The sequence below is a fragment of the Erpetoichthys calabaricus genome, chromosome 16 (assembly GCF_900747795.2).
Source record: "Erpetoichthys calabaricus chromosome 16, fErpCal1.3, whole genome shotgun sequence".
Lineage (NCBI taxonomy): Eukaryota > Metazoa > Chordata > Cladistia > Polypteriformes > Polypteridae > Erpetoichthys > Erpetoichthys calabaricus.
The window spans coordinates 57,287,529-57,301,820 of record NC_041409.2 but is presented as its reverse complement, the minus strand read 5'-3'; the positions used below and the strand labels follow the sequence as shown (position 1 = coordinate 57,301,820).

Sequence of the window (14,292 nt, the reverse complement as noted above, 5' to 3'; positions counted from 1 at the left end):
AGAGACACTGGCTTATAAGTGTTCACTTTAAAATTATATTTATAAGCATCACAAACAATAGCTGCAAATATAAGTATTACAAAGATGTATACAACCTGGGTAGGTCAACTCTTCATTCAGTCCCAGATGACAATTCCCAGATAACATCTTTTCTTCAGTTGCAAATTATTATATATCCTTAAGCAAAAAAAATTAAAAGAAAAAGACATCTTGTCAGAGACAGGACTCTTTTACAAGTTTCCAGCAGCTAAGAGACAGAGCTCCATAAAAGTGACCATTTCGGTTTTTACAAAACACAGGTAAAGACAGTAAGTGTTCACTTTTCACTCTACAAAATTGTCACAAAAGTGAAAACTGAGAGAAAAGACTTTTGAAAAGTGTTTAACAAAAGTCAGCAGCTCTCCCTCCCTTCTCACACATGAAACACCTGGCTTATTTGTTTTCATCTCTATTAGCAGAGCACCATGCCATTTTACAGTTTCTCAGAACACACAGAAAATGTTACAGAATCATCATTATCACTAAGCTCAAAGTTATTTTCCAAGGGAATCAAAAGCCTTATTTTCCAAATAAGCAAAACACTCTGAATCCAGCTTCACATTCCAGCATGCACTGCACTCCATTTCAACCTGTCAACTAGTGGGGAAAGGTGAGTCTTACCTTTTACTGGGCTGACCTCTTTTGGTATAGCTTTGGACCAATGGATGCAGGCAACTCCCTTGGTTCATCTAATCCATCAGCAGCAATACATTTCCAATGACTAATAGAATAAGTCTACTTGTCCCTTTCCATGCAAGTCATTAATGGAACAGCTCATGTATGCCACCCCCCCAGTTCAGCTACTTTACAATGTGCGTGTAATAAACAAGAAAGTAAGGAAATTATTAAATCATAAAACTGGTCCAAATGGTGCCTTGCTTATCAATGAAACCCTGGGGGTAGACAATAGATGTATCAAGCTTCCCAACACTTTAACATTACTAATAAAGTCATACAAAATATTTATCAATTGATATGCTAGATATCACTCATTGTACACTCCACTACAGCAAGATACTTCATTTAATGGTCAACAGCTTGGTTGAGTAGCTTGTGACTTTGGATTTAATCTGTAGATTTTCCCTTGCTACCATCACATTGGCCAAGCTGATCTTACTTGTACTTTCATGGTTATCTGCAAAAATAGTAATAGGAGATTCAGGTTCATAACATTTTCCTGGTTTTTCCATTGTGACTATTTCAAGGTTTTTTTTGTTCAGATAGTATGGTGTATACATTTACATAAGGCACAAGTTTATGATAATGATATCATAAACAAGCCCCTATGTTCATATCCCATTCCTAGCCTAGCCTCTGGGTAAAATGTCCACCCTCTCCTTTGTCTGTGTCCATTTTCCTCTGGGTGCTCCTTTTTTCTGTCTACATTCTAAAGACATTCTGAGGTTAAATGGCAATTCTAATTTAGCTTTATTTGAGTGTAAATGGGTTCTGTAGTGGACTGGCACCTCACCCAGGGCAGACCTTGAATTTGGTTGAGTGAGTTTGAGAATGTTATGTTAATTTGAGTACATATATACTCCAGAACATGGCTTGGCAGGTTTACTGTACTGGCAAATGCATCAAGTCAGTACACGTAAGTAAGAATACTGGTAATATACCAGTAATAAGGAATACTACAGATTTAAAATACTGATATGATATAATCCTTAAGGTCATAAATGTGCCGCTGATAATGGTGGGTGACATAAGCCAATTGTTCAATGCTTTATGTGTCTTATTGGCCCTTTTATTATAGCAGGCCCAACTGGTCGCTCTCTATGTTTAAAATCACAGTCACCGCATCATACACCTGACAATATCTTGTTCGAGTTTTAATAAAATCACCTGTCACTCTTGCACCTGCCTCTTACTGTAAGTGTGTGTCCCCATTTGTCTGGCTCATCAGTTAACTCAAAACATCCACACATGGCATGAGCAGGCAGGTTTCTCAAGAACAGTGCAGCACAGAGACCATTTCTTAAACATGCAGGTGCAAAAAAACAAACAGTGGAATACCAGCACTGGTCAGAGGAACCAGAAAGTGTAAGCCAAAAAAGCCCATGAAGCCTACTTGTGAGGGTACATTAATCTCCACAAATGGTGAAGTCTGTGCTAATTACATGATTCTGGCAGACCACATTGGATTATTTTTTATTCTTGCTTTAAGATATGTCTGATTGTTTGTGACTTCGAGCCTTGCTGGTCAACCAATAATTTTAATAAGAATCAAACAGAAGTGGCAACTTTCTGCAGAATAATGCACCCTGCCATGAATTGCTCAGGAATGATTTGAAGAAAAGAGTTCAAGGTGTTACCCTGGCCACCAGATTCCCTATATCTCAATCCAGTGAGCATCTCTGGGATATGTTGGAACAACAAGTCTGATCTGAGGAGCTGCACCTCGTAACTTACAGAAGTAAGAGGATCTGCTGCTAAAGCCCTGGTGCCATATACAACAGGACATCATCAGAGGTCTCGTAGAGTCCATGCATCAGTGGGTTGGAGGAGCAACAGCATATTAGGCAAGTGGTCACAATTTATATGGCCATCAATGTATATGTTAAATATTATATATATACTAGCAAAATACCCGCGCTTCGCAGTGGCGAAGTACTGCTTTAAAATTTTTATTAAGAAGAAAAGTAAACCTTTTTAAACTAAGAGAAAATATACCAATAATTATTTGTTAAGGATCTCTTTGTATAACACGTCAGTTTGGCCCTCCATTTGTAATATGACCGAGCTGTGTACTGAGCTTACTCTTGAGCATGCAACGTATAGTTGGCCATGTGAAAAGCAATCTTGCCTCAAATCAATGCTAACCTTTTGTAGGGTCTGTCCCTGAGACTTATTAATTGTCATTGCGAAGCAGAGCCTTACTGGAAATTAGAGGCGTTTGAATTGAAATGGGTTTCATCGATAACTTAGCATCCAGCTTTTGAGAGTTTAAACATTCATAAACATCAAAGTGTCCACTACTCAAATCGTCACTTGTGAATCTAAGATGTTTAAGAGGCATTGGCGGTTGTCCAAAGGTGTAAAATATTTGGCCATTTCGGTACACTTGAAAGCGACAACCGAACAATTCAGCGGCAGCCATCAACTCACATGCAGAACCATAGGTGAAGGGCTTAAGCATTTCACTCTTATAGTGCTCCTGTGTAGTATAATTATCTCCTGTACCGTCATCAGTCCACACCTTGAACCTGTCCCAGTCATTCAATACATAAGACACAATGTTCCTCCAGATATCAAGAGTGAGCCTGATATGGCCGTGCAATATGTAGCACAGAGAATGGAAAAGGCAGTCGCCATCTCCGGGCATGGAAGCCACTCGGTAAGTGACAGTTCTTTGATCGATGGTGATCACCTCAATAGACATGTTAATGGGGGTACAGTTGGAACGATAAAGGAAATGGGTACCTGAACAATGTAAACTAAGTCTAAAATACCTACACAATAACTATGATCGTAATAAACGAACAATAAAACAGCAGAGAAGCCGTGGATTAAATAAAAAGGCTGCAGTTATCAGCAGGGAGACGTGAATACCGTGGCGAAGCAAGGAAGGGAATGAAGAGACCGGAGCAACGGATGGCCTTATATAGGCAGGCAGCCAACTATGTGGGAGGCGTGGGGATGGGGGACCCAACGCCGCTTCACACGGCGACCGAGCTACAGGCTATAGACGTATATATTTACGTATGTAGGATTCAGTTACCGTTGGGAACCCGCGTACCAAATTTCTTGAAGATGGGACCATAAGTAACCAAGACCATTGGAAAGATCAATATGGCGGCTGACAGTGGTGTCATACCACCGAAATAAGTATGTACATCGGTTTCGGTTAGCGCAGGGAAGCTGCCTACCAAATTTCGTGAAGATGGGGCCATAAATAAGAAAGTTTAACATAGCAGACGTTGTCGATTGTTATGACCGTTACTCATAGAATTTCAAAATGAAACCTGCTTAACTTTTGTAAGTAAGATGTAAGGAATGAGCCTGCCAAATTTCAGCCTTCTACCTACATGGGAAGTTGGAGAATTAGTGATGAGTGAGTCAGTGAGGGCTTTGCCTTTTATTAGTATAATATATATATATATATATATATATATATATATATATATATATATACATACAGTATATATATATATATATATATATATATGTGTGTGTGTGTGTGTGTGCGTGTGTGTGTGTGTGTGTGTGTGTGATGTTTGTAACCACTCCAAGCCCTTTTTTGTTTCTGTTTTCCTAATTATTATCTGCTGTATGTTGAATCTTCTATCTAACATAATAAATCATTCTGGAATTCAACCTTGTGTTGTTGTTTTACTCTTGTAAACCTCATCTTATTTTGTACATCTTTTTTTCATTTCTCATTGCTTACACTTTTTCTTATTCACTATAACATTTGCTGTTTGTGTTTATTTGTTTTTTACCCTACTGTTCATTATTATTTAACATATCACTCAATGTAAAGTTCACTTTTCTTTATTTATAGCACATTCAAGTTCCCTGCTACTCCTTTCATTTCAGTCAGCCTTACACGTGTGTGAATGTGCATCTCGGGGATCCTTGCCTCGTCCTCGGTGCTGCCAGGCCACTGAATTTGATAAAGCAGCTGTGTCTAATGGACAGATGGCTGGACACCAAGCTTTTAGTCTAATTTGCTGTACTGTCCTCTCCATGCATGGGCTCACAGCTCATCTGTGTTTTTTTTGATGTGCTGATTTGGTCAGAAGACTGCCTCAAGAGTGTTTTGCTGAGATGTTGTAAAACAATTAAAGAAATCTATTGCACTTTTTAATGGTGCAAAGCACTTAATCTTTAAAGTGTTTTGCCCTAGTTGTTTAGCTTTTTTTCCCAGTGATGTGAAACTGACACTCTGGCTTGTTAAAAGGGGCATTGTGCATTAATAGGTCAGATTTAGTCCAACCAAGTCCAGCCATTACTTATTTGAGCTCTGATCTCAACACCACAAAAACCTGAACAGACAATGAATAGCCCTTCTTCGAATATGACAAGAAATATTGCTCTATTTGGAATATATAATAAAAAACCTCATCAAATATTTAAACCTTGAGCTCCACAGGAAGGAAGATGTCATCGCATTACCCAATCTGTATAAAGTGATTCATCAGAGCCTTAATTTTTCAAAGTCTTCAAACAAGTGGGCTGCTTGGCATCTTCATTCAGTCCGCTTGAGCGGTGGGAGACGTCGCTTATGAATAATAAATCGATAAGACTCGCTTAAAACGTCTGACAAAAGGAAGGGGCGGACTGCTTTAAATTGGACAACATGCTGCTAATGACCGGACCTTTTAGGGTCAGGCCCCGGGACAAGGATCGGTTGTCCAGACACTTGATACCAGCCTAGCTGAAACCTTGAGAGCTCGGCCATTAGAAGCTGAACGCCGATGTAGTTGTCGGGGATGGACAGCCGCATCACGGCGGCCGGGGAAAGGAAACGTGCGAAGAAGTCGAGATCGATCGATAGCTGATCAATATGTCAGACTTCAGGACGACCTGAACCCCCTCACTTCCTTAATCTCAAGGTTTTCGGTTGCCAGCCTCGATTTCCTGTCTCTGCCGGAAATTGGCGATTCCATGCTGGCACTGTAGCCAAATGTACATAAAATGCAGCGCGGTCCAGGGGCTTGAACCACCATAATTGACAAGGAAAAAGGCAGCAAAAAAAGGGGCTATCTAGATAGATAGATAGGAAAGGTGCTATATGATATTCATGGATTATTTTTAATTTACAACTGTAATCAATTTACGCATATGTACACAGTGAATGCAGTATTACTGTATAACTATTATTATCATCATCATCATCAGGCAGCACGGTGGCGCAGTGATCACCACTGTGGCTTCATGGATCCACCCTCCTGGGTTCGAATGCCTTAATCGGTCGATCTCCCTGTGGAGTTTGCATGTTCTCCCAGGGGTTGTGTAAGTTTTTCCTCTCATATTCTTCCAAACCGTGCTAGTAGGTTACTTGGTGATGTTTAGCCCCATATAAATGTGCGCATAATTGGGCTCTGTGCTCTTAAAAATAACGATTCTTTAATTGCACAGTACTGGGTTTTGTGGTTCATTGTGAAACAATTGCTTGTAAAAGAAACGTTTTGTTCTGGAAAGGGTTCTTATCATAAGGTTGGTTCTCTGGGCTTTGAAAAGGTTCTTAATATGTGAGCGAAACACAAGTGTTTAAGGTATAGTAGACCACTGACATGATATTAACAGGCCAAGAACACCTGAAGTTAGCTTGTGTTTTTGTATGCAGCCCGAGTCCTTTTAAAAATCAGGCACCCAGTAAGACTTTACAAAACAGTTATCATCTATTTAGATAGATAGATAGATAGATAGATAGATAGATAGATAGATAGATAGATAGATAGATAGATAGATAGATAGATAGATTCTTTATTAATTCCAATGAGAAATTCACAGTTTGTGAAATTAACATTTGTGGTTATTTTTGGAATCTGTTACAGATCTAAACAAATAATGATTCTTTCTGGAACATTTCTGTTGAAGTTTTTTTTTTTTTTTTTTTGAAGCAAATATGGCTCCCTATGGCATCGCTTTGAAGAACCACTTTGACACCTTTATTTTTAAGAGTGTGTGATGGATTGGGCCCTTTTTCAGGGCCGTTTCCTGCCTCGAGCCCAAGAGTTCCGCTGGCAGAGGCTCTAGCACCCCGCTGCTTGAGAAAGTGTCATATAATAACATTAATTTTTATAATATTAACAATTATATTAATAATTACCGTGTTTTATAGGAGTGGGGCTAATGTTACTCACGCTTCATTTTACAAATAAAAAGGCTTTAATAAATTAATTCATTCCCAGGATTCTGATTAACCTTCTCTGACTGTCAGAAATACTCATTTAAAAAGGCTGCTGATGACAGTGTATATTGCACGTGTTATTACTTTTTAATTTAGTTTGAGAACTGATACACATTTCTTTTCAGGGCAGGGTTGCGAACAGTCAGGCACAAAGCAGGGACGAGTCCTGAACGGGATGGCAGACGTACACGCACGTCGTACCAGCTTTACGTGAATTCATTTGAATGTTTTTATGAAAACCCGCAGGATTACAGGAAAGGCGTCCCAGCTGGGTATTGCCCTCTGCTGCGCAGCGGAACGTTAGCCACATTACCCGCTGTGTGCTTCTATCGCCCGCGTACACAAACGAAGCGAGCCGAATGTTTTAACATCGATGTTTTAAGAAGTTACAATAACGTACTACTGAGGCGAAAGGCCTAAGGTACAAATGGAAACTCACACTAAAGTCAGGTGTAGATAGTATATCCTGATCTAAATTACCGAAGAAAGACACTAAGCAGCAAGAAACTGTAATCTCCCGTATGAAGCTCCCATAAAAGGAAAGAAGACGAACACGATGAATATCCTCAATGAATGGAGAGAGTGGGTGTAGCTAGACTCGGAAGCGTCCCGGGGGGCTCTTCTAAAAGGAGACTTCCGTGATCTCGCAAAAGTCTATGGCTAAGCGGAGCGCAGCCTGCTTGTAACAGGCTAAGCACATGAAGGAGGGCGTCAGTGTGTGGCACACCGAACTGGAGAAGACGGACCGTTAAGCGGATTCGGTAACAGAGGTCAGTGCGGCACTTAACATGAGCTGAAAAATCGGCTTATAACTTTCTAGTCATCTTTTTCAGCAGTCTTAAAAATGCTTAGAGTGTAATAAAGAAAGATCTCGGGAGAAGGAATAAGGTCTGTGCCTGATGGAATTAAAGCGGGGAGTTTTGCGCTTTGTTATCTGATTGATTGAGATCTTAATCTACCAGTTACACCTCGCTAGAACAAAGCATAGCAGGTGGAGTGGGCAAATACTGTGTCCGGCCTTTTACTGGGCATGAATAAACGGGTCGTACATCCAAAAATGGGGGCACATAAGGTGAGATCAGGGTTCTCCTGAATCTATTAATTTTCCTGTGGGTCTGGGATATTCTAAGAAAGAGGAGTTTATTGTCTGGAAATGCCAGACAGCAGGTTTGTGGTTTTTCAAAACTGTAATCATTCATTCAGGTGTGCAGTCCGTTTTGGAAGTAATCTGTTTGATAGCCTATCGAGGTGGTCTGCAAGGGAAAAAAAAAGTAATGAACTGGATATTAACCTTTTGGCATGGAAATGCATGGATGGATGAATAGTTTGGAGGAATAGCTTTAAACTGTAAATGATCATGTGTCGGGTAAATGTTTCAAGATACCTACCGCAATGAACCAAAAAAAAAAAATACAAAATGGGTTTCGAAAGACCGCCACAGCTGGACTATGCATTTTTGGAAAGCATCGCTTTGTGTCATACGCACTCCTGAACTTGAAAACTGCCCACTACAACATTTACTTTAAAAACTATACGTTTTTAGCCAATAATCAGAAATGTTAGGAAAGTGCTGTCCGGGCGTGCATCTGAAACAGAAAGAAATAGCCGAAAAACAGTAATTCCACACTAAAAGTTTAAAGGCAACTTTGAAACGCAACGTTTAAGTTCGGCATATGTATCTGGGGGCAGGAAGATGCGCTGAGCTTTCGCTAACGGACTCAGCCTTTAACACCCTGCAGTACGGGATAGTCGGGGCGAAGCGGAGAGATTCGACGAGATAACGAGAAGAGCTTACGTCGTCTGTTAAAGTTTTTTTTATTGTAAAAAAAAAAAAAAAAAAAAAAAACCCCAAATATATATATATATATATATATATATATATATATATATATATATATATATATATATATATATACACACACACAGAGGGCTTACACAAAAATTGGAGGCAATGCACCCACTTTATTTGTATAAATTTAGTTCCAGGTTTGAGTAAGTAAATACACTCCGAATTTAGTGTATAAAAACTATCCAAATAAATCAGAGTCAAATCAAAGTCTAATAGATTTCGTATGTCAAAGTCGCACACGTACATCAGATAAAGAATCTGAATTATACGGAGTATATTTTACTTATGTGCTATACTACACTAAAGATATTAGGTGCTATTTACTTATAACAATCTTTATTTTATTGTTAACTATTTGAACTTTATTCATGAGCTCAATGGTGGAACCATCCAGCCCTCCGTTTTCCAAACCCACTTTGTCTTACTGTAGCTGGACATTGAGTGCAAGGCAGGAGCAACATCTGGACAGGACACCAGCCCATCACAGAGTGAACACAGACAAACACACACTACAGCCAATTTAGCTTCACCAATCCACCTAACCTGTATGACTTGGGAGTGTGGGAGGAAATCGGAGCACCAGGAGGAAACCAACATGAACTTGGAGAGAACATGTAAACTCTATGTAGGGGGGCAACCAGGATTCAAACACTGCTCTCTTAACTTCAAGTAAGCAGTGCATTTCTTGTGCCTCCATGCTGCGGTGGGTTATGCTTACTTAATTAATTCAGCTAAACTTTATTAAGACAACCTAAATCTTTATTTAGTGCCTTCCTAGACTGTTATATCCAGTGGCTCATTGGTAGTGTGACTGTCTCGCAGCGAAGAGACCAGAGTTCACATCCTGGCAGCTCCCTGTGTGGAGTGTGCATGTTGTCCGTGTGGGTTTCTGACAGGTGCTGCCAGTTACCTTTCTCAGTCCAACAGCCCTTAGGTGGGGGTGTCTGTATCTTTTCATCCTGTGATGGGCTGATGCCCCTTTCAGGAATTGTTCCTGCCAGTGCCCTATGCTTGCTGGGGTAGGATGCAGCTGCCTTGTGACCCCACCCAGGATGAGTGGGTTTAGAAAATGAATGGTTGTACCATGTAGTCTTAAGCTCTTAAATAAAGCTGAAATAATTACCTACAAAATGAAGATTGCTAGAAGTAATAATAATACCTAATCCTGAATCTGAGAGTAATTTAGCATATGATACATAAATAAAATTTACTAAACGTAATTCGATACCTCATTTATTTGGATATGTTTAAATCCCTAAATTTGTGTTTTCTCTGCTCACTAAAACATAAGGCTAAATCACCCAGACAAGGTGGGGCACATTGCTGGCTCATTGTTTTTTTAGGATAAACTATTTACAGTACTTGTATTTTTTACTGTGTAGTGGCAAAATAAAACTTTTCCATGACCAGCTGGAACAAGCACCCGGTGTACCCAGCATAAATGAATCAGGGCCCTCGTGTAAATTATTATTTGATTGAAAAGCATATAAAACTGACGGTAAGCAATCTATTCCTTTTTAAATCCATTTAACTAACATGTCTTGCGATTTTATGGAATTTGCACGTTCTCCCTGTATCTGCGTTGTTTTTCTGATTTATTTTTTTCTCCATGTGCTAATTGTGGACTCCGACTGGCCAAATATGTGAGTATGTGCAGAGCGACACAAGGGCGTCCTGTTCTGGATTGACTCGGGCTGACTTTAGGCTTGAAATGGAAAAAGCTGGTTATTATATTGAAGGCACTCACATTTATTGTTTCATAAATTAATTCTATGGAGCATCAATGATTTTAACAGCAATGGAATTTAAAAGCAAAGTTGTTTAATAAAGTGAATTCTTTGGCATGTTCTTCAGTCATTTAAAGTGAAAAACAACTGATACTATGCCTATAACATTGCATTCTCAAACCCAATGAATCCAGTTCTGTTCTAGGCCAGCAGCATGGGGTGAGCAGCCATTGCAGAGTTTGCACACAGACACACACTCACACAAGGGCCAATTTGGAAGAGCCAGTTAATCCAACCACCACATCTTTAGGGAATAACAGAGAAAAACCTACACAAACATGGGGAGAACATTCCATTCCCACATGGAAGCAGCAGACAAACCCCTGAGCCACTGTGTCCTCCTCACCTTATTTCTATAATGGATAAATGGATACAGTACTTTTTGGTATTATATTCTAGCTGACTACAAAAGAGGCACATTGTGAGGGTATAACAAAAGCTTACAACCCCGCTATACTGACCAAGAAAACCAACAGTGACAAGGCCTCCACTGTCATATTACAAATTCAGCTTGCAACATTTACAAGGAAAGTTGAGTACATGGAAAAGAGCTACTGATTTCCAAGATGTCCACCCATTCTACGCCCAATCCTCCATGAGGTCCCCAATGACTGAATTTCATAATTTGAAATAATTTGTTTTTACCTACAGGTTGGAAAATGTCAATGAACTTGTGGAAACTGGATAAGTGAAAGTAAGGAGAAAACAGGAGACTTGAAGTGCCGGCATGGAGTCTCATCACATAAGGTGTCGTCAACACAATGATCAGTAACGATCATCACTCTAGCATCCTTGAACACCAAGCAGAACCATTAAGACTGTCTTCTCATCTGGATATTATACAATGCATGCCTGATTAGCCAGCTCTGCATATATTCTTACCAGTCCAAAGATGTCCGAAAAGAAAAGCAGTATGGTAGATGTTAGGCCCAAAGCACACCGCAGCCGGAGTGCTGACAGCTATGTGTGGAACAGTAAGAAACGCTTGAAAAAGATTAAAAGTGGAACGAGCACTGTGACTGATGCGGACGGAGCTGCAAAAGGAACCTGCTGTTCCAAGAGGAATCGCAGAGAGAGGAAATACAGTTCATCCTCCGTGGGTGATCTTGATTCGGACAATCCGTCTCCTTCTCGCAAAGCCCTAACTGGACGATCTCTGAGACAAAAGCTGCAGGATGCCATGGGTCAATGCTTTCCCCTCCGGAGCCACCATCAGACAGCAGGCTCACGGTCCTTCTCTGTGATGCTGTGGTCCAAGCGCAAGATTCATGTTTCCGAGCTGATGCAGGAGAAGTGTCCTTTCTCGCCTAAGTCGGAGCTTGCTCGCTGTTGGCACCTTATCAAGAAGCACCCAGTTCAGCACATGGAAAGGCAGGCTGGAGACAGAGACTCTTTACCGCATGCCTCAGTTCCACCACTAATCTCATGGAGAAAAGTCGACTCACAGAGGGTGCCTTGTGAATCTGAAGAGTCAGATGAGGAGTTATCAGGACCTTCTGCCACTTCTGCTGGCCAGAAATGTGCAGGGCATCTTGTGAGTGACTCAGAGTCAACATGCACGTATTTCCTTGTCCCTGACCTTCTGCAGATCAGTAATAGCACCTGCTACTGGGGAGTTTTAGACCGCTATGAAGCTGAGGCCCTGCTGGAAGGTAAGCCAGAAGGAACCTTCCTGCTTCGAGACTCAGCCCAGGAGGATTTCCTGTTTTCTGTGAGCTTCAGACGCTACAGCCGATCTCTTCATGCACGGATTGAGCACAGTGGACATTTTTTTAGCTTCGATTGGAGAGACCCCTGTGTGTATCGGGACCCTAGTGTCACTGGCCTTATCCAGCATTACAGTGACCCAGCGACATGCCTGTTTTTTGAGCCTTTGCTTTCAATGCCCTTGCCCCGCAACTTCCCATTCCCGTTGCAGCATCTCTGTCGGGCGGTAGTCTGCAGTCAAACCACCTACCAAGGGGTGGACGCGCTCCCACTGCCCAATGCTTTACGAGAGTATCTCAAGGAGTACCACTATAAGCACAAAACAGATTCCTCCAAATAGTGAAACTCTCACAGTAGAAGAGCATCTGAAGAACTATTAAGGCACTACTGGCCTCCAGGTCAATATGTATTTGGGCTGCAAGGTGGTACTGAGAGCTCAGCATTATGCATCAGGGTTTCAAAATGAGCGTAATGGTTCATTCAAACGAGAGACTTATGCAACATTAATGCTCTTTCTAAAGACAAGGAGCTATATTTGTCCCCATACAGTAAAATCATGGATTGGTTTTACTTGTTGGTAAGAACCCACCCACCAAGGCAGACAGAAGTGATATCCTGATTTATGCTTGGCAACACAATAGGAAAGTGAAAAAGTATTGTAAAGTACTATTTAAAGTACATGGCCCAAAGATTTAACACTGATCTCTCGCTGTTACATAGAATTGTGTTTGATTTTCATTGCAGCTGCTGTGTGTAGCATTTGCATGTTCTCTCAGTGTGTGTTTCAGTTTTCTATGGCTGTACTGACTCTGCAAGGTGTGAAGATTTGCCCTGAATGAGTCCACATGCCCAGTCACGACCTGGTCTCCTATCCAGAGTTGGTTCATTAGAAAATTGTGACGAAAACAGGCCTATTCCATCCTGTTCACCTAAATTGTACTAAATCACATCAAGTCAAGATTTGAAGGGCTCTAAAGTTTTACTCTCCAACATACAGCTTGGTAATTTATTTCTTGTGTCTATGGTACTTTACATGAAGAAAAACTTTCTGACATTTCTATGAAATCTGCCTTTAAAAAGTTTCCAACCATGTCCCACTGTATTTGTTGGCAGAATTTATTTTAAAGTAACAACTGTGATCTAGTGTACTAATTCCTTTCATTATTTTAAACACTTCAACAGTGACGTCACTACGGTTGGTGGCACCCAGTGCGGTAAGCAAGGCCAGATAAAGACCCCCACAGGCCCCTGGGTGACTTGATGAGTGGAGCTCCTAAACACAGAATTGATCACACTTTAAACAATGCAGTGCACAGACACTCAGCTGTTTAATGCAGTGATTCCTACTATTAATGGTGCGCAGACACTTGATCATTTCATCAATCAAGGGAGGGATCTCTTTTGTGATTTCAGCCCAAAGCACTGCACAAACACTTTATAGACAATCATCTGGGTGTCACCCAGTGTGGTTCACCCCCCCCCCCCCCCCCCCACTGATGCTACTGCGCTTCGATCAAGTCACCTTTTAATCTCAATTTGGTCAAACCATAAAGGTTCAACTCCTTCAATCACTCCTCATAGCCCATACTACTTAATCTTGGAGTCTCTGGACTTTCTCTAGTGCAGATGAGGCCTTACTTGTGCATTCTATAATTTAAGCATAATTTCCCTTGATTTATACTCCACACATCATGATTAGTGATGAGCGAACTCCATGGTGTTCGCTTCGCCTCGAGTTCAGAGAAATCACAGAAGTGTTCACTGAACTCGGCAAAATGCATTGAAATCAATGGAAATCAGGTGGTATAAACGACTAACCAATCATAGATTTTGCACGTATGCTGGAGGCAGAGTCTGTCTGGATGACAGTGTAGGAAAGACTGCAAGCTGTTCAGGTCGTTTTATAAGGTTTATGGAAATGAGACAAATAAAAGTTTGGTGAGCTCATTCATCATTATTATATATTCAAAAGAAACCCATATTCAAGATGATATACTAGTTTAGGATTCATTGCAGTTGTTTACATAAATATTTTTACAATTGGAATTCAA

At 40.7% G+C, this 14,292-nt stretch overlaps 1 protein-coding gene across 1 annotated transcript; it reads left to right on the top strand.

The window, feature by feature from the left end:
- The first annotated feature begins 7,286 nt into the window (after positions 1-7,286).
- On the top strand, positions 7,287-13,862 carry socs4 (suppressor of cytokine signaling 4). The gene is made up of 2 exons (XM_028821578.2): positions 7,287-7,668; positions 11,186-13,862. Exon 2 carries the CDS (start codon positions 11,427-11,429, stop codon positions 12,579-12,581), a length of 1,155 nt encoding a protein of 384 aa, XP_028677411.1. The 5' UTR covers positions 7,287-7,668; positions 11,186-11,426; the 3' UTR covers positions 12,582-13,862.
- Positions 13,863-14,292: the final 430 nt, after the last annotated feature.

Excerpts from the sequence above, each read along its gene's own strand:
- socs4 (XM_028821578.2), top strand. The coding sequence starts at position 11,427 with ATGTCCGAAAAGAAAAGCAGTATGGTAGATGTTAGGCCCAAAGCACAC.